The sequence below is a fragment of the Actinia tenebrosa genome, unplaced genomic scaffold, assembly GCF_029948245.1.
Source record: "Actinia tenebrosa isolate PJP-AT-01 unplaced genomic scaffold, QUT_ActTen_1.0 PGA_scaffold5__44_contigs__length_20552954, whole genome shotgun sequence".
Classification (NCBI taxonomy): domain Eukaryota; kingdom Metazoa; phylum Cnidaria; class Anthozoa; order Actiniaria; family Actiniidae; genus Actinia; species Actinia tenebrosa.
The window spans coordinates 18,052,431-18,073,731 of record NW_028292582.1 but is presented as its reverse complement, the minus strand read 5'-3'; the positions used below and the strand labels follow the sequence as shown (position 1 = coordinate 18,073,731).

The 21,301-nt window shown below is 37.1% G+C and overlaps 1 protein-coding gene across 1 annotated transcript; it reads left to right on the top strand.

Annotated features, from left to right (window-relative positions):
* Positions 1 to 1,315: 1,315 nt before the first annotated feature.
* Positions 1,316 to 20,400, top strand: LOC148906778 (uncharacterized). The gene is made up of 19 exons (XM_089037568.1): positions 1,316 to 1,557; positions 4,448 to 4,628; positions 5,003 to 5,349; positions 6,124 to 6,632; positions 7,588 to 7,771; positions 7,935 to 8,042; positions 9,210 to 9,298; positions 9,685 to 9,831; positions 10,678 to 10,789; positions 11,164 to 11,300; positions 11,762 to 11,877; positions 12,839 to 13,119; positions 13,668 to 13,967; positions 15,233 to 15,363; positions 16,050 to 16,257; positions 16,602 to 16,763; positions 17,515 to 17,583; positions 18,123 to 18,290; positions 18,845 to 20,400. The coding sequence occupies exons 1-19, from the start codon at positions 1,402 to 1,404 to the stop codon at positions 19,052 to 19,054; spliced, it is 3,615 nt and encodes a 1,204-aa protein (XP_088893694.1). The 5' UTR covers positions 1,316 to 1,401; the 3' UTR covers positions 19,055 to 20,400.
* The last annotated feature ends 901 nt before the right edge of the window (positions 20,401 to 21,301 follow it).

Genomic DNA, 21,301 nt, shown 5'->3' with positions numbered 1-21,301 from the left:
CGAGATATTTGCGATTTGAAGTTGCATGGTATCGCGCGGATAAAACCCAGTGAAGCCACCTTAAGCGCTTTTGACAAAATACTTTTCCAAGCGCTTTTAAAAAATAAAGAAAAAGAGAAAAGAGAGAAAGGAAAAATTATTTTCAGCCAATACTTCCAAATGACCCTCAAAGAAAAAAAAAGAAACTTTTTTTTTTAACAGAATTCAATCAAGGGTAAGTCTGATATAACATCTCATTTTAATACCACTTTTTTGTCTTTTCAAGCGGAAAAGAATATTTTCGCTTTCACTTTTCCTCTTTCAGTCTGAATTTGTCGATGAGAAAATTAAGAGAGAATTGTTTTCGTATCCAAGCAGTGAGCGCCAAAAACTGTTTTCTTGAAGAAAAACTGTTTTCTTGAAGAAAAACTGTTTTCTTGAAGAAAAACTGTTTTCTTGAAGAAAGGCTGTCGTACAAGACTAAAAATATTGTTATTCCGAAAGTTTAGTTGTTTGGAAGTGGAGATGACCGATGAAAGTGGAATCAAAGTGTTAACCCAAGGCAAAAATTTGAATCAAAAATGAGGTTTAAGCCTTCATTTGCATATTTCCCAAATGCAACAAATGCACATATGCAACAAAACATCTTTGTACAATTGAAAATACTGCTTCAAACAGGCATTTTATCATAGTACATCAGTTTGTAACTGTTTAAAAAAGGCTTTGAGCGTTAACCCAAAACGAAAATTGGGATCAGAACTCATACGAAAGTCTAGTTTTTGGCGCTTTTTGCCATCATTGCTCATTATTGAAAAAAAATTCCTCTTAATTTTGTCGAAATTTTGAGGGTTGTGTTATTATGTTAGTTAGACTTACCTTTATCTTCCAGCTTGATGGAAAGCTGATCAGATACAAGGGGAAGAGACGAAGGAATCATATTCTGAAAGGTAAGCCATTCTTCGCGGACGAACAAAACCAGTTTGAAACCGGTTTTTAAGCTATGAATGTAGTGCGCATGAGCAAATGTAAAACACCGTGAGAGACTTTTTGACTCCAGTCGGTCTCTTTAATTTAACGATATACCACAGGAAGCCCAACTAATGCCCTAGACTGAACCTACCAGTATTTATATGATTATTCTCAAAGGCTGTCCTAATTTTTTTATTGTATTAATTTTACCAAATATTTTTAGTATATATCAATTTTTGTATTAGTAATAGCAAATGCAGCAAGATAAAGAATCATTGGCTTCTGATGCGTTGCGTGACTGATGAGTGACTGAATACATTATTTTTCCAGTCCTCGTCCGTCTCGCTGCTATAGCGATCATCGATCAATATTTATAACTTCATACGCTTTCACTCCAACCTGTATATTTTAAGCTTTGCTGGTGTTACCTAGCAGGCCCAAGCTATCTACATCATGTCCATAGAGCTGGTAAACTTTATCCCAACTGACAGTGACCCAGAAATGGCCCAAGTTGAGCCAGTTCAACCAGTCAAACCAGAAAAAGTAGATGTTGTTCTTCCTAAAGGAGCTACAGATACAAGTGAATTTTCACACATCTCTCTTCATCAGGTATTGAACATGAAGGGAGCCTAAATCTGATTCTTTCTGTACTTGGATCATTGCTACAATTGTAGTCTTTTGAAAGACTAAAAATGAAGTTCGTAGTCTTTTAGAAAGCATTTGTATCGATAAAACCAAAGATTCTACTTTTTTGTTTGGTAAACTGTACTACGAGATCGAATTGCAACTTAATTAATCGAGTTTCATTCGATTCTCAAGACAGTAATATTCGAGATCTTGATACAGAACTTACGATTTTCTCCGACAAAGCTAATATTAAAGAGTTAACATACCTTTCGGTATGATAATACGAAAGTACAACCGAACTATAAACTTTGCTAGTAAAGTACTGTAATTCATTTTATTTTCAACACTTTATTACGTGTACAAGCGTGTTTACTTATGAGTTTATATTATAGCTTCATCTATTTTACTATAAAGTTTTACATTTACGTTGAATGCTATCTTCGTTGTTTCATGTTGAATTTGATGAAATTTCTCAAAAATGATCTCCTGATAGACACTTTCGAAACATTTCTAAAGATAGCTCACACTAGTTTTTAGCTAGTTATATCTTTTTATTTCTAAAGATAGTATGACTTATATCCCTCTCTCAGAAAATTATTCTTAGCTTTTTTTAATTAAAAGACTTAGATGTGCCATTAATGTTAACTACATTAGATAATACTAATAGTGGATTTCAAACCTGTATCAACGAGCAAAACTGTTTTTCACTGAATTCCAAAAATGTATATGACGTAGAAAAGGCATTGGTCCATATATAAACGAGAACACTGCATTCTTCATTGTGTGGGTGTACATACATACATATTCATTCACAAGAGTTTGTCATGCATGAATCATACCTATCATTTATACACTCAACTGAAGAATCATTGTCGGGTTCAGAAACATAGAACACAGAGGCTGAGACCGAAATGGCACATAGGAAGTACGTTAATTAGATGCATGCTGTTACCTGAGACCCGTGGCATTATCCACTGTTTTTAATATGCGTTTGGCATTCTAAACCAACTGCATGGATGGCGCAAATGAAAAAATTATGATATAATTATGTCATTTCCCGTGTGCCATTTCTGTCTCAGCTTTTATGTTCTATGTTTCTGAACCCGACAACGATTCTTCAATTGAGTGTGTATATGATATCTGTTTAAATTTCTGTACTTTTTAAAATTTTAAAGACACCCGCTAAATTCTAGTGTCATGTCCCCCTAATGTACCATCTTTCCATATTGAAAAATGTTATATATATATATATATATATATATAATTTATCTAATCTGAAGTGATCTTTATTTACAATTTCTTCATTTTTGATTGTTTATGAAAAGTTACTTTGATTAAGATTCAAAATTAAATTTGAAATTGGAGAATTAAGATGGATCACTACTTTGAAATTTACCCCAGCTACTAAGTAATGTTTAATAAACGAGCAGGAGTGTTTTATCGGGTATAAAACACGAGGCGCAGCCGGGTGGTTTTAGACCCGATAAAACAAGATCTGCGAGATTATTGAACGGCTTAGAAAACTTATGATGTTTGTTCTCATTGTGTACCGATTTTTTTACGAAATGAACCAAGTTTGATAGAGAAAATCCAAGTTAAAGTTTATGCAAATGAAGACGAATCTTTATCAGATATAAAATCACCTTCATGGTCATGATTTCTATTGTGTTTTCTTCATGAATTATTAATGAGTTTTCTAATAAATGAAAATACTTTCACTAAAACTGTCAATGAAATTATATATATTTTAACCATAACTTACAAATTTATTGTGCGCTTATTGATTATTTTTTATCATCAATAACAGTACACACAGCTGGAAATTAAAAGCTGACATCCATTAATGATCATGCTATCTTTACTTTGGTTGTTAATCACTAAAAAAAAGTTTTTATCCTGTTTATTATTGTAAAAAAACAAATTGACATTAGTTTTTCATGTGTCTGTCCTCTTATTGACAATAATCGGCTATGCCTCATGGATCCACACTACATTGACAAATAATATAGATCATGACTCCCAGCCTTTTCAATGAATTTTGTTACTTGGTTTTGAATATTTAATTTTGTCATTAATGTTTTGACCTATACAGTTCCTAAACATAGTTTAATAATTATTATGTAATATTAATGCTAATAGATTAAGAAATCAATAGTTTCATTATTGGTATACTGCCTTGTTTATTAGTAATTATTATTATAAAAAATATTTATATGTAAGATATAACACACATGCTGCTTGGCTGGCAACCCTGTTTATATCAGACAACGTACAGAGACACACTTGTGCAAAATTGCTCAAAATATTTTATAAAAGCAAGATAAAATGCCAGCTTACAGTATGCCTCTGTGCTGTTGTATAAACACTCTGAGAGCTGTAGAGCACTCGAAAATCAAGAAAAACACTTGGCTATACCTTGTGTTCCTATAATAGCCTGCTTAACTAATCTCTCTTGCTTTACAGCTCCCAGCATATGTTCATATGACCGTCCATAGATATGCATGCACACACTTTTAATTCATATTCCTTAATTATAAATTATTTGAGATATCAAGCATGCACTAATTGACTGGCTACCATGTTTATATCAGAGGACAGAGACATGTTCATGCAAAATCATTCAAAAATATTTTATAAAAACAATATAAACTGGCTGCTTATGTCTCTGTACTGTGATGTAAACACTTTGGGAGCTGTAGCTCCTAAGCTTGCTTTTGTTGATCATGCTTTACAGCTCCCAACATGTTTATATCACAGTACAGATCGAGATATGTGAACATTTTATATTCCTTAATATATATCCAGAAAAAATCACTCAAGTCCTAAACATTAATGATGAAATTAATAATAAATATATTATTTTTTCATCCAGGCTGCTCGTGATGGGAGAGTAGATGTTATCAACCATCAAATATTTAAACTTGGTCGTGCATCATCAGCTTGTCGTTATAATGCCATAAACAAGTTAGATGATGATAGAATTTCTCCACTTCATTATGCCGTCAGATATGGCCATCTGAATATTGTCAAATTGCTTGTAGATAATGGTGCTGGTAAGTTAAGTATAGTACATATTTTTCTCAAATGCATAACATATGTTTGGAAGACATACTAGGATGGTCAATCATTTGGGTATCTGTTTGTTTTATTGGTTCACCATGTGAAACCCTTGCCAGCTATGTTCCACTCTGTCACATCATTATCATCATTCCACATACTATTATTGTCATTGCTACCTCCACCATCATTATTACAACCACCACCATAATCTTAATCACTACTACATGCTATCATCATTATCATAAACATCATCATCATTATCACTGCTATCACCATGACAACCATAACCACCTTGTGTAAACTTTGATTGACACTTTTTTCTTCATGAATTTTGTTGACAAGCCCTCTTATTTTGTGTCTACTTTAGATATCAACATAGAGGGTCTAGATGGTGCAATACCATTGCATTATGCAGCCAGGTTCCACTCTGTCACGTCCAAAGCAAGACACCAATCAGCCATTAGTGCAAGCGTAGAAGATAACGTAGATAACCTTCTATCTGAAAATGAACTAAGACCCACGCGTGCCTTTTCAGAGGATGCGATAAGTCTATCAGGTGATGATGGAGAGTCCATAATAGACTATCTACTGTCTCTCGATTGTGATATTAACAATAGAGATAGTTATGGGCAAACACCACTGCATTATGCAGCCAACAAGAATAATGTTGCAGGTGCAAAAAAGCTATTGCAACACAGTGGTGTAGGAGTCGATGTAAGTACATGAACAATATAAGCATAAAACTATAGACTGAATGCAATAATGGCAGCCATTGATTAGCAGAAATAAAAACTACATCCTTAAAAATTAACACCGCTATCATAAAGAGCATGCAAGCAAACTTTTTAACTTAGTTGATATCATTCTTATCTATAATTTTAATGTAATTCGTAATTATAATAATGAAGTGGCAGCCATTATTGTTTTTAGTGTATTGCATGATACAAAACCATTACATGTTTATTTAAGCACTGTGATGGGGTTGAGTACCTACACTGTAGGAATTTACATCTTATTTTCTTCCTTCCTACCTTCCTTCCTTCCTTCCTTTCTTTCTTCCATTCTCTCTTTTTGTCTCCCTCTATCTTTCCTCTGTTTTTTCTTTCTTTCGTTTTTTGTTCTGTTGTTTCTTTCTCCCTTCTTTCCTTCTTTAGTCATTCCTTCCTTCATTGTTTCTTCTTTCTTTCCTTCTTGTTTGTTCCTTTTTTTCTTTCCTTCCATCCTGCTTCTTTCTCTCTATGGACAACATGCACTAGCAGGTCATCACATGACCCAACCTTCCTTAAACAAGCAGTTCAGCCAAAATGGACATTGAAATGAAAAGAGCACCTCGACATTAGTAAGAGGGCGTAGTTTCAGGTTATTATGTTAACATTGGGAGAAATGGTCACAACTGCTTGTTTTAAGGAGATAGGGTCACTTGACCTTCAATGCAAGTCGTCCATTTTCTTCTTTTTCTTCTTTATAATCGCGTTTGGTATCACCCAGGAACGCGACAGTAGCAGTGGTACCCCTCTGCATGCAGCGGCCACCGTTGGAGCCGAATTAATCGTCAAAGCTCTCATAGACAATGGAGCCGACATCAGAGCCAAAGATTACGAGAATTCCACGCCCCTCCACTTCGCCTGCTCTGAAGGACACTTAAATGTTGTTCAACTTCTTCTGGCGATGGGAGAAAAACAGCACGGGGAAGAATATGTAAGCGCCATGTTGGCGGATAGGAACTCTGAGAAGGAGTGTGCCTTGCATGTGGCAACAGACGGTAGCTTCTTGGACATAGTAGAACTACTCATTAACAAAGGAGCTAATGTACGAGACGTGCGTAATAACAACACACAACCTCTTCATTTGGCTGCTATTAGTGGTGAGATCCATATTGCAAAGCTTCTAATTCAGCATGGAGCAAACATTGAAGCCAGAAATGCTAATCACGAAACACCATTACATCGAGCAGCTGCCTTTAACAGGCATTCGTTCGTTCATTTTTTGATTGATAAGTAAGTACAAGAAGAAGAGATCTAGGCTGCGTTTACACGGTACTGGGCGAATTTTAAACCGATCAAAAATTTGACCTGTACATATCGTTTTAACGTCCCTTTAACTGTTCCAAATGTGCACGGCTATGCAACGAATTTTTGTTCGGATAGCTCAGTCCCGTGTGAACGGAACCCTTAAACTTACAACTTATTTGACCACCGTTTTAAAATTCGTCTGGTACCGTCTAAACGGCAGCATCAGTCACTATTCTTGGTTTGTAATCAATCCCAAGAAAGCACAATAACAAAAGGGGTGTCCGCCATGTTGGAAGATATAACAAAAGAATTCACTGAAAAATCTTTTGTCAAATTCTTTCAACATGGCGGCTATGACGTCTATTGCAAACGAAGAATATTAGCCTTTGTAAGGTTTAAGAAAATGGTTTATGTTGGCATTTCAGGGCGTTGTGGGACTGTTTTAGAGGACATATTCCCAAGGTGGCGCATGTTTCGTTCCCTAAAACAGCATCACAATGCACTGAAATGAAAACTTGACCCAGAATTTTTCCGCAATCTTGGAATAGCTAATATCCACCTCGCTTCATAAATCGAAACTTGGTCCTCAGCTTATTTTTTACAGCCAAAAGCCACCTTTTAGCGAGAGATATAAATGCATTTTTCGTTACATCTTTCATTAATTTTCAATAGTTTGGACATCTTTCTTTATTATCTCCTTGTTTGCTTTAAGGTTTTCTCTTGAATTCCCTTATGATCTCTCTGCTTTCATTATAGTTAACTATCCTTTAACCTAGATTGGACACGACCGACGTGATGCATCATCGCAACTAAGTTTGATTGTTTGATTTTAACTCATTTCCTAACTAACTTTTACTTTATTTTAACAGAGGTTTAAATATCGAGAGTTGTGACAAGAACAACTTTAATTTCCCAACTAACTTTTACTTTATTCCAACAGAGGTGCAAATATCGAGAGTTGTGACAAGAACAACTTTACTCCTTTACTGTCAGCTGCTTGTGAAGGACATACATTGGTTGTGACTGGGCTCCTGAAACGAGGAGCCAATCTGAATGCGAAAAACATTCACAACAAAACTGCGATATTTATGGCTGCTGAGGAGAATTGTGTAGAAACGTTAAAGGTAAGAGTCAGTATTGCGTGACAACGTGACATTTTGTCGTAACTTGCACTAGAGAAAAACGCTTGCGCGTGCGTGCGATTCATAAAGCACGCGCTCTCAACCAATCAGAACGCGACATTTCTAACAGTTATTTTATAATATTCTACATCTGGTTTACCTACAGGAATTACTGAATCAGTCAACATCAAATAGTCTCATCAACGAGAGTGATATCTATGGAAACACACCACTGCATGTTGCTGCACAGAAAGGTTTTGTCGTAGTCGCAGAGGTAGACTATCTAGTTATTATACTGATATGCTTGATTACCGTAAGCCTCCAAAAATAAGTCCCCCTACCCTAACTTGAAGCCCAACAAAAAATAAGCCATCCAAATTTAAAACGTAACAGCCTTTTTTCTAATGATCTCTCCCAAACAAAGCCCGAGTACCAACTTCAAAGTAGTAATTTTTTATAGTTAGCAATTATTCGCCGAAGGCGAAGTGAATATCGGGAAATATTTACCGAGACGCGAGTCTTCGAGCGGCGAGGTAAATATTGTCCATATTCACTGAACCTGAGGCGAATAATTGTTTTAGCATATACCAACTTGTGTACAGAGTAACTTATTTTTATATATAATAATTCAATAAAAACAAAACTTTTAGCAAAACTTTTAGGCCATACTTCGTTGCCTTTTTAGTATTGATAGTAATGGCATTTACTTTCATTTTTTTCAATTTCCTCATCGGAAATTGTAGCAAAACGATTGCCGGCAGATGCCGTTTTGTTGCCGACTCAATATTCCGAGATTCAGAGGTGAATATCGTACAATATTCACCTGCAATTAACCAATGAGCGCGCGTTCTTAGGAAGTACACAAGTTGGTATATGCTAATTTTCGTTATCGAAAATGTTATGTCACAATTGGTTACAGAGAGGTGTGCAGGGGCGGATCCAGGATTTTTTCAAAGTGGGGGTTGTAGCATTGATTGAGGTACTTGTTTGGCGGGAAAGTAGCACAGGGTTCCCAAACGGAAGTAGGTCTTATGATAATGATTATTTGCTGCAGGCGAGCATGGTTGTTTCAGGTCCCACACACGGCGTATAGTCCCACACTCCTGTTTTAATAAAACTCGCGATGCTGTTGGTGTTGTCATGAATAATAATAATAATGATGATGATGATGATGATGATGATAATAATAAATCACGATGGCTCTCATATGGGGGGTTGCAACCTCCAAAACCCACCCCTAGATCCGCCACTGGTGTGGTTCAAATGAATTGCATGGTTCTTGGTTACTTTGTTCACAACGCTAAATACGGTATTTTGAGACGCAAAATGCAATCCGAAAATTCTCGAAGAATTTCTTGAAGAGAGAACGGAGCCTCGAAGTTACAGCATGAATCAATTTTCTTAGTACTCATTCCTTTCTCTTTTTTTCTTCTTCGAATAGTTGTTACTGAATAATGGAGCAAAGATTGATCCAATTAACGAGGAGGAGTACACACCGTTACATCTTGCAGCTAAATATGGCAGGACAAGGTATGTTGTTGTGACATGACAGTCTGATAAATCTTGAATGTCGGCCTGCGCCGGTTGTACGATTGCTGGTTACCGCTATCCGACGGATAAATCTTATCTAGTGAATTGATTTTATTGATAACAGCATTGACTTATCTACTTGATAAGGACTTACTGTCTGTCTGACTGTTGGTCTGTCTATCTAACTGTCGGTCTGTCTAGGGTATGACGGTCGGTCGGTCTGACTGTCAGTCTGTCTAGATGACTGTCGGTCTGACTGACTCACTAACTATGAGCGTTAATCAAATGAATTTAAGCCGTTGAAAAAACCTCTCACGCGAAAGAATTGTAGCTCTAGTCGTACGTTTACCTATTTACCTGTCGTAACTTGATTCCTATGCTTCCAGGACGGTCATTGCTTTGCTAAAGAGAGATTCGTCTATCATCAACGATGAGGACGAGTCGTCCAACACCCCACTACATTTGGCTGCCATGGAAGGACACTGGAAGTGTGTTCGTGAACTTCTAGAGAATGGATCTCCTGTCGACGCCAGGTAAAATTATAGAAAAGTCAAACTTTTTTTCAATCAAATAATGAAATGGATAAACCGCAGCTGATACGCTTGATCAACTGCGAAAGAGGAAAAATCAAATTAGAAAATTGCAATTAACGTCATACTTAATATGTCAATCAACTAATTAAATGGATAAACCGCTGACCCACTTGATAAACTGCTTGAGAGGAAAACTGAAACTACAATCTCTGCCAAAATGTGTTAACTCACTGAGGATATTTAACAATAATTATTCCCGTCCCAAAAATCCACTTTAACATTACTAAACCCCCCCCCCCCCAAATCAATGTTGAGGTGTGGTTAGGTTGTCCTGTCCCCTACCCCCCTAGCACTCCAAAACGTTTCAAAAGAGACGAGGGGGGGGGGGGGGGGTCGTGTTCTCATGATTCAATGCTGCATCTTTGTATGAAAAATCTTTGTATAAAAAAACGTCAATGTGTAAAGACTTTTGGCAATAATAGTCCCTTTTCTCATTCAGTAAATACTTAAGTCAGTCGTCATTCACACCGAGTCAGTCATTCTAAGCGAGGCTAAGCCTGTGTAAATGAGTCTGTGGTCTTTAAAAACTAGCGGTATGCATCGAATGCGAAACAGATGTATTGTAGTTACTTGCCAATGACGCTGCACTATATTTGTCATTAAAGAGAGAAACTGCTGACTTTTTAATAAGAATACTAGTTGTGAAAGACAACGTTTCGCTGTCATCTCGAACGTTGTATTTTACAACTAGTATTCTTATTAAATTGTATTCCTAAAAGTACCTTTATCAAACTGCTGACTCTCTTAAAAAACCATTTGATCACATTGAATTCCATCTCTCCTCAGAAATTCATATCTCTGGACGCCCTTGGATTGTGCTGCAGACAAAGGACATGTAAAAACAGCAGCGATTCTCTTGGATTACGATTCTCCTGTCGACCCTAAAGACAAAACCAGGGTATAACACATGTTCTTTTTAAAATTGTTGGGTTTCACCTGACGTCATTTCCTGTCTCATGCGGAATGTTTTTCAGTTGAATCACAAATTTTCAATACAATTCTTTCTGGCTGACAGCACATGGTGGTCAGTGTTTGACCATCATTTGGAGCAGATAATGAGATTCAAAGACTTTTATTGGCTGATTGAAACCCAGCAATTCCAATCAGAAACCTTTTGTGTAGTCCAACACATAAATGTATTTGGCACTTTGTCCCGGATCCTTCGGATAGAGCTCGGGTTTATCGAGACGATCACAAGGGATTTGTAATGTAATAGAGTTGATTGATTTTATGGAGACCAAGCTTAAAACTTTCTTCTTAACGCTTCAACAGACTACTCCTCTCCATTTGGCTGCCCGTGCAGGTCACATGGAGATGGTGGTGCTACTCTTGTCACGCAACGCGGACATCGCAATGACTGATCACACAGGAAGAAACTGCCTGGACATGGCCATCGATCATGGACACAAGTGAGTGGATATTTCTTATTCATACTTTAAATAACACATTACTACCGGTTACATTTGTCGATGCTTCTTGTTATCTTGCAAAATCTTACATCCTGTCACGCAACATTGTTGCCCTGTATGTTTTGCGTGAATAGTTGAGATTCTATATCGTGCTAAAGTTGCAGTATTTCTGTATTTTAAGTTAGACACGCTCGTATAAATGGCTCTTCAACTCATGCATGCCACTAGCCAAACTAGTACTCAAGGATTGATTCAGTCTAATAGAAGGATCTCGGACGACCCTCGAAATTAATATCTTATAATAAAAAATAATAATAAACTAATATATGACTAAAAGTCGAGGGGGCTTAGACTTGCGAATGTAGGGTTTGTTATAGTAGCAACATTTTTTTGAGGCTATAGACCTCAAGCCCCTCCCCTCTCCGTGTTTCCAGTGTTGATGTGTTTGCACTCGATTCCAGGGAAGTGGCAGCTGCTATTGTTAAAGCCAAAAACTGGTTGGAAGCCATGAGGAACAAGACTCTAGAACAAGGAAAAGTTACTACTCCTATGAGAAAACTGATTTTGAAGTTACCTGGTGAGGCTGCATTGTTATTAAGTTTTTACTCTTTGTTAAACAGCTTCATCTTCTATGTATCACCATCATCATCATTATCGTGATCATCATCACCATCATCATCAGGCAGCAGCATCATCAGCATCAACATCATCAGCATCAACATCATCAGCATCAACATCATCAGCATCAGTATCATCAGCATCAACAGTATACTATCATCATCATCGCCAGCAGTAGCAATCATTACCGGCAGTAGTAGCATCACTATCATTATCATCAATGGAGATTTGTGGAAAGCAGCTCTTATTCTATAGAATCCATTTGGAATTTATCATCACCATTATCATCACCATTATCAATTTCATCGCCCCCATATCTGCCATGGTTATGCCGCAGCTCTAAGAAGATCCACTGAACCCAATAGACGGCTTAAACTAACAGGTCACGTGACCCTACTTACCTCAAAACGAGCAGCTGCGCTAAAATGAAGAACAGAAATTAAAAGAGCACCTCGATATTAGTAGGGTGGCGGAGTTTTAGCTTATGACAAGCGAAACAGGAAAGCTTTGCCATCCAGCACATTTTCCCATACAAATCCTTATAAATACTCCATGTCATATTTAATGCCATTTATCCTATAGTCAACATCACGAGCTGACACTTCGCCATCTTACTTTTATTGCGCTTCTCTTTTCATTTTTTAAAGTTCGTTTTCACACAACTGCTCGTTTTTAGGGAGGCAGGGTCACGTGACCAGTTAGTGCAAATCGTCTATTGGATGAATACAATAGAAAGAGAAACTTTAGAAACAAAACAATAGAATTGAGGCGACTATGAAAATTATTGGGTTTTTTTTGGCCATTCTCGACAGCTCTTCTTAGCGGATGCGACGTTACTCGTTATCATTAATCATTCTATTGAAATAATAATCATTATCTATCAACACAAGATATTAACTTCATATTTTTCTTACAACCAGATGTTGCAGAGATTGTCCTTAACCAGTGTGTAACAGACAACGGCCTACCAGTCTATCACCATGACTATCAAGTTGATTTGAATTACGAATTCCTAGAGGATGTGTACGCTGATTGGTTCGCGACCACTGGCGGCAGTAGCATGGGATCTGATACGAGCAGTTTAGCTAGTGTTCAACTAGAGAAGTCCGAGTTTGGCTTCCAAATGATCGATGATGAAACGATGAAAGAAGAGGCAACTAAACAACTAGAAAAGAAAAGCAGCCATCCCCTCATGATTATGGTAAGTCAGTATGGTTCTCATCTCAATATTGTTTACACAAGTAAGTGAGTGTGCTGATTTGGTTTTCAGTAAATAACCTATTAGGAAAGGTGGTCATTGTCCAACAGGTTGTCAGTGATAAAAGGTGGTTAGTAAAGACAGGTGGTCAGTCTGTAGAAGTAGTCAGTCAGGAGATGGTCGGTCAAGATAGGTGGTCAGTCAACAGAGGTGGTAAGTCAAGAGAGAAGAGAAGTGGCCAGTCAAGAGAGCAGAGAGATGGCCAGTCAGGTGAGGTGGTCGGTTTAGAGAAGTGGTCAGTCAGGAGAGGTAGTCAGTCAGGAGATTGTCGGTCAAGATAGAGAGGTGATAAGTCAAGAGAGAAGAGAGGTGGCCAGTCAAGAGAGCAGAGAGATGGCCAGTCAGGTGAGGTGGTCGGTTTAGAGAAGTGGTCAGTCAGGAGAGGTAGTCAGTCAGGAGATGTTCAGTCTTAAGAGGTGGTCGGTCAAGATTGATGGTCAGAAAGATAACTCAGTAATTGATTTCTAAATATTTTGTCTTGTTGTTTCCAGATCAAAAGAAAACGTGAAACACTGGCCAGCCACCCCTTGGTTTCGTTTCTCTTGCATAACAAATGGCGTAAATACGGTCGCTTTGTTTACTACCTTAAGTTGTTAATTTATGTTGCGTTCTTGTTCTTTCTTACTGGTTACTCGGTTATAACGACTGAAAATCCAGCCAAGACAGTTGGTAATGACACCATAGGAAAGACGTGTCCAGCGGTCAACATTAAAACAAAAACCTACATTTTTTTTGTCGAAGTTGGATCCGTAGTCATCGTGGTTCTTGCAAGTTGGCATATACTAATGGAGGTAAAAATCTAGTACCAACTCCTTACCATATCACATCTTAACACACCACAGGACACACCATATCACACCACACATTCCATACTACCTCAAATATATCCCACCCGCATAGCACAATATACACACACAAACGTCACCATGTCAGACCATACAACACCCACCTTACCACATCACACCATTCCATATCACAACCAACACGCCACACCACACGACACACCATATCACACCACACATTCCATACTACCTTAAATATATCCCACCAGCATAGCACAATATACACCCACTCACGTCACCATGTCACACCATACAACACCCACCTTACCACATCATACCATTCCATATCACAACCAACACGCCACACCACACGACACACCATACCACACCACACATTCCATACTACCTCAAATATACCCCACCAGCATAACACAATATACACACACCCAATTCACCATGTCCAACCACACGACACCCAACTCACGACATATCTTAACATATCACTTAATTCTTTCTTTGTTTGTTTGTTTGTTTCTTTCTTTCTTTCTTTCTTTCTTTCTTTCTTTCTTTCTTTCTTTCTTTCTTTCTTTCTTTCTTTCTTTCTTTCTTTCTTTACTTATTTATTTTTTCATTTACTTACTTACTTACTTAATTATTTATTTACTTATTTATTTATTTATTTATCTATTTATTTATTTATTTATTTGTTTCTTTGTTTCTTTGTTTGTTTATTTATCCATTTATTTATACTACACATACTATATTTCAACACACATTCCAAACTACTAAAATATATATTCCACAATAGTTTTCATTAATCATATCTTATCATCGTTGCTATCATTTTTATCAACTCGAAATCTTAACTTCATATTTCTATTACAACTCATTACCACACCACACCACAACATTACACTACAACACACTCTCCTCACTATATCATACCATATCACGGAATACCACATCAAAAACACCATATCACACCAGACCACACATACATCGTACCATATCACACCAGACCACAGCATACCACAACACAACTTTCTATATCTCACCACACCACACACATCGGTCCGACACGCTTTCCTCAGTTTCGGACCGACGCGAAGAAAGACTGCAAAGGAGACTACACACTACTGTACAGAAACAGATTGCATTTTTCACACCAAAAATTGTCTGGAATCCTTGAAAGACTTCAATCAAATATCACGATTTGCAACAGTCCGAAAGTTTGTTTATACTAAACGTTGTTTACGGTTTTTCTGTATTTGTAGTTGTTCCAGATGTTTTATCAACTCCAACATTATCTAGCCTGGGAGAATCTCTTGGAATGGTGTACATACGTTTCGTCTATTGTATACGTTGCAACTGAATTCAAAGGCTCAGATTCCTTTGGACTTTCAAAGTAAGCAGGCATAAGCATGCACGAAGTAATAAGTTTATATAATGAAAATGTCAGGGTGGGGTTCCTGCGTATACTGTACATCACCACACCACAGGATTCCCGTGATTCCCGTTTGTAAGAGAGACTGGTCTAACTACGGAGCAGGCGTCGTACTAGCAGACTGGATTACCCTCAGGCTTTACATCGCCATACCACAGGAATCGCTATAGAGGTTTTGCACCATTACCTGCGCTCGCCAATGATACCATCTTGGGCTGCTTGTGGTTAGATGAAAGAACAATAAAATTCCTTTGCTTTTCGTTTGGGATTTGGATTGTTTCTTATCAAGAGAGCATAAATAAGGGAGGGAAACTTCTTAATAACGCGCGCGCCATGTATATTCCCGATTTGGCTATTTTTAGTTACCAGATGCAGTACCTTTACCTTACCCTTACCTTACCCTTCTTCCGTGCGTCATCAACTTGCGCGCGCTCGCTCTTGACGTGTTTTTAGTGATCAAAGCAAGAATCGCATGCCCTACGGCGGAGAATAGATTACACCCTAGTCCCTTGTAATCAGTACACCAGAATTTTCCTTGGAGTAGCCTACGTAGTGTACTATAGAGGTCTATTGCAATGAGGCAGTACATTTTAAAAATCTTCAGATGTTTTTAAAAGATTATATATTTTAGTTTTTCGTCGTTTCAGGTGCAGTGAGTGGCATCAAAGCGTTGGAGCTGTGTCCGTCTTCAGTTCTTGGACGAGCCTTCTTCTGTTCATCAGGAAGTTCCCCAAACTTGGCATCTACATTGTCATGTTCACTGACATCTTTTACACATTCACCAAATTCTCCTTGATTTTTTTCCTGTTCATCGTCGCCTTTGCTCTTTCGTTCTTCATGCTGTTTTCTAACACTGTAAGTGTCTAAAGAAGATTAACATGTTTAACGTAAGGAAATGCTCAGAACGAACTCAAGGTCAACCAATCAGAAATGAGGATTCGACCTTGTAATTTGATTAGCATTTCCCATTTCCACCACTATATAGTGGGTATATCATTCAGTACCAAATGGTTAGTCGGCGTCTTCTACTTTTGAACAAATTAAATTAGTACAAATGATTTGAAAAGACTAGATGATTTTGACATTCTTATTTTTTTAAATGGAAACGATTTTTAATAGTTACTTTAAAAAAAACACACACACACAAGGCAAAGCGTCATTTTCAGAAATCTCAATGTAACTGAACATTTTTTTTCTAGGACTCATTTCAGGGTGTCGGTCGGTCTTTGGTCAAGACAGGAGTCATGATGATTGGTGAATTTGAATTCGACGATCTCTTTGGGCCTGGTGTGCCTACATTGAGCTGGGCTTTATTTGTCATCTTCCTCATTGTTATGACTCTTATTCTGATGAACCTGCTGGTAAGTACAATGCGCATGCGTAAAATTATTCATGTTGTAGAAAAAAATTCTTTATTTTTCTCTTTATGAGCCAGTGAAAAAATGTGTGTAAATGTCACACTTTAAAAAACGTAAACCTTTTCAGAGCGTAGCTTTTTTATTAGCCGTGAATGATAAATGATGTAAAGTTATTCTCTTTTTCAATGTCTGCGTTAATCTTGGTCAGCACTTAGTTTTTGATCACTGCTGACCACGGTGAACGCAGGCTCTAGAGACGAGATTGCTTGGCGTTAGTCGTCAAGTCGAGCATTATTTATTTATTAGTAGTGATTTATTTATATTCCAAAACTCGTGAAATACCTATGCTAAAATATTTTCAACATTATATATAATAGTTTAATAAGAAAACTAGTTGTAAAAGACAACGTTTCGCGGTCATCTCGGGATGACATCGAAACATTAGAGAGTTTTAGATTGAATTTTTTTTCTCCCCGCAAACGGCAAACGTGACCGCGTTTTCAAAGTTTTCCTGTATTTTACTTTACCTTTTACAAACCTTCTCACCAAGCTCAAATACTTCTGAAAAATAATTTGTTTTTCTACTAGGACTTTTTTGCGATTCTTTTTCAGTAATTTGAAAGAATTTTTTACTGGTCAACTGACGTTTCACGTTTGCCGTGAACGTAAATCTAAAACTCTCTATTGTCTTTTACAACTAGTTTTCTTATTAAACTGTATTCATCAAAGTACCTTTATTAAATATATATAATAGATTGGTTTGGCCGTAGACGACATCAAAGGCGTACAGGACCAGGCTACACTTAAACGTCAAGCAATGTTGGTAAGGACTGGCAAAGCTTTACTCCATGAACAGTTGTCAAATACTATACAACAATATGCAGTTACCATGATGCTTCGCGAATTTGCTTTCCAATTCAGTTGGTGCTAATGAGGGTGCAAAGAATTCTGGTAATAATAGTACGTTACGCTATTTAAAGAAATATTTGTTTTTGCTAGAGGAATTGTTATCGATTATCACCAATATTTTGCGGGTGGTCATTTTAAGCCCTACATTGTGGTTTTGCTCGGAAAGAATAAGTGAAGGCAAAACACTCAACAAGTCTTGAGATTTTTCTTAACGTTGATCCTCAAGCGTTAACAAATGAAGGACTTCCTTTCAAGGGAACGGCAGGTCACGTGGTCCGACATGCAGAAAATAGTCAAAATGTTGGTCTTAAATTTACTAAACTAGCTGTCCGGGTTACGCCATTTTGGAAAAGAAAGTATGAATAATATCGATAATATTCTGGACTGATTACTATACACTATTAAGACCCCTCCTCTTCCTCTCGCCCTGATGTTCCAATTTATTTTCTCTAGGTTGATTTAGCTCTTGATGTCGAGAAAGCGTTTCCTCGTAAGATGCGTAAAAGGCTTCTCGAACGCAAAGAGAGTTTTTTCCCGAACCAAAATAAAGGATTTTTGAGATTTTTGAGTCAGCCGCCATTAACACCACAGGAAATGAGAGAAGCCCTTGAACTCGAAAAGGTTGGTGTTCTGGGTCAAAACAAATGCAGGGGGAATGGGATTTAAGAGCCACCTATTTTCTAAGAAGCGGAAAAGGGGGCCGTAATGAGTCAATTGAATAAGCAATGTAATATGCAACAAGCCTTAAGCGAGATGACGTTTTACCCCCGTCTTTAGACCATAATACTTTTCACACTGCTTTTGTTCTTTAATTATAACTATTGTTCCCGTATTCTCTAAGGCATCAAAAATTTTAATATGAAAGAATTTTGAAAACTATTATGGTATAGAGTCGGGGGTAAAACGTCATCTCGCTTCAGTCTCAAAATAAGGACAAACGAGGTAGAAAACTGATAGTACATTTTCTTTACCTTGGCGCTGATTGATGGTTTGTAACTATTTCCAAGGCAGTCAAAAGCCAAAGACTTGTCAGCCATGTTGGTGGAAATAATTAAGAACATTTTATGAGGAATCTTTATACCACCAACATGGCGGTTATGACGTAACGTGCAAACCAAAAATATCGCATTTCTAGTCTCCCAACTTCTTCAATTAATTTTCGTTTTATATTTCAGTCGCCAATCCAAAAACTAGAGGAACAGAATGAGGTTATTGGGAAGAGTGTAAAAACTGTCAAGGCGAGACTAAAGGAAATGCAGCTGGCCCAAGAACAGCTACAAAACATGTTGAATGCTGTGGTTCAGAAGCTTGAGATTACATTGGAAGACGACGCTCCTGATGAATTCGAAGAAGAATCTCTGTTCCTTCATAATGTATTTAAATAATGTCTTCAGACACTGGTATCCCAATAAGAGTTATTCACGATAGACATCTGATTTATTTTTTTACGGCGTCAAATCCAATGTGCTTTTAACATGATTTTTTGATAACAAAAGAATGATTGCCACTGCTTAAAAGAGTCTTTTCTTTGTTTTGCGAGTTTCGAAGATTTTTCTTTATACTTTTGAAGATTTTCAGCGCTTTTTCTGGTACATAAAATACTTAATAAGCTGATTTAGGCGCCGGATTAATGAAATTTGGAACATTTTTACTCAGCTTGACAAGTCAGGAAAAAGGAGGTAAAGTTTGACATAAACCTTTAAATTTTCAGGAGGAGTAGACCCGGTCGTCTTCTGCTCCTGAAGGTAAACCTGCATTTGAGTATAAAAAAACCGTAATGGCGTCTAATTGTGAGCACAGTCCATGGTACCGTAGGGATCCCTCCGGACTAGGTTACATAAGTGCACCCGCAAAATCAAATGTCTGGTATTGTTCTCGTTACCAAATCTCGTGTTCCTTTTGGTTTGCGCGGCCTAACGAAGTGCTTTGGGCGAATACAACTGCCATATTTGGCGAATAAAACGGCAAGTCGATAAAATAGCCCTTCGCTACTTAGCGGAGACCAAAAGGAGCGCGGACTCCTAGAACGAGGTTCGACAAAGCATCCAAATATGTGAATGTTTTCACATGGAATAAGTCAAACTCGACTTTTCTTAGCCTTCACGAAATGGCATTTTTTCACATATATAGCTGTTTATAGCTGTTTATACAACACCAAGAAACTACTGGCAGCAACAAAACTAAACTAAACTTGTAATATGTGCACAGGAAGCCCAGCTGTAGGTAAAGAGCTAAGGGTTCCCAATCTAGAAGTAAGCCTACGCCACAATTGTTACTAAGATTGTTATATCGTTTATTTAAGTAGACAGCACAGAGGAACTTTGTATATATGCAATGGTTTGCCATTAAAAGAAGAAAGAAAAAAACAGGCCTTATTCAGTAGAGGATATACGTAATAACGATATATCGCATCTTTGAAAACTTCAAAGCCCGACATTTCAATACGGTATGTTTTCCAGTCGTAATTTTTGTCTACATTAGGCATCAAATCCAATGTTCAAAGTATTTAATAGCTAACCATTGACTACAAATCATATCTATCAGTACGCACAGTTGTAAGTTGTATAACCCACGCTGATATTACTAATGCAAATATATATACGTATGCCCGAGGAATATGTGCAGGTCACTCTCGAACAAGTGAAATTTGACTCAGCTGAACGTCACATTTTGCTGAAAAAAATGAACTAAAAATTTGTTTATACATTAAAAAATATGTATTCTTGAAAAAGGCGTAGTTTTAATTTTCTTTAATGATAGTTGAGCTGTTTCGAACGGTGATCTAAAAAAGATCTTTTGTATTCCAGAGGGTGACATCAGGTTTAAAGAAGGATTGGTTGGGCATTAGTCATCCTGGACCGCTTTCTTTCGTTATAAATTTGTTGCAACACACACACACATACATGAACTTTATTTATATTCGAATTTACAGGGTAGCTCAAAGAACTAATATCTTCGAGAGAAAAAATTGCCTTGGTTGTGGTTTTTCTTGTCTTGTCTTGTCTTGTCTTGTCTTGTCTTGTCTTGTCTTGTCTTGTCTTGTCTTGTCTTGTCTTGTCTTGTTTTATTTCTTGTCTTTTACTTAGTTTTGTTTTGTACCTAGCTTTATTTTATGTACTGTTTTCATTCGTATATTTCAGTTTAGTCCAGTTTGGTTTTTGTTTTGTTATATTTTGCTGTTTTGTTCTTTTCTATTCTATATTGCTTAGTTTTTTTCATCTGACTTGTTTTGTTTCGTGTACTGCTTTTATATTGCGAGCGCTCTAACCCCTACGACGCCCGTGCTTTCCATTAAAAACAAAAAAAACAAAAAAAAACAAAAAAACAAAAAAAACAAAAAAAACAAAAAAACAAAAACAAAAACAAAAAAAAAACGAGCAAGCTAATAAAACAATACAAACATAATAGCTTATTTATCAGTTTCCAGAAATATACATGACTCTTCACCTGTTAGGACTAGCGGTATATACAAACTCCCACTAAATTCCAAAATTCGGTAACGTTTTAACGATGGAGTCTATATGCTATTTATATATCGACCAGCTACAAAGCTGGCCGCAGACTACTTTATTCGCTGTAATCCCTTTAGAAGGCACTCCATCAGTGAATATCATACCCTGTTCCAGAGTAAG

Coding starts and splice junctions, on each gene's coding strand:
- LOC148906778 (XM_089037568.1), top strand. CDS start 1,402: ATGTCCATAGAGCTGGTAAACTTTATCCCAACTGACAGTGACCCAGAA. Junction 9,832..10,677: donor GGATCTCCTGTCGACGCCAG/GTAAAATTATAG, acceptor ATCTCTCCTCAG/AAATTCATATCTCTGGACGC. Junction 18,291..18,844: donor AAGCCCTTGAACTCGAAAAG/GTTGGTGTTCTG, acceptor TTTATATTTCAG/TCGCCAATCCAAAAACTAGA.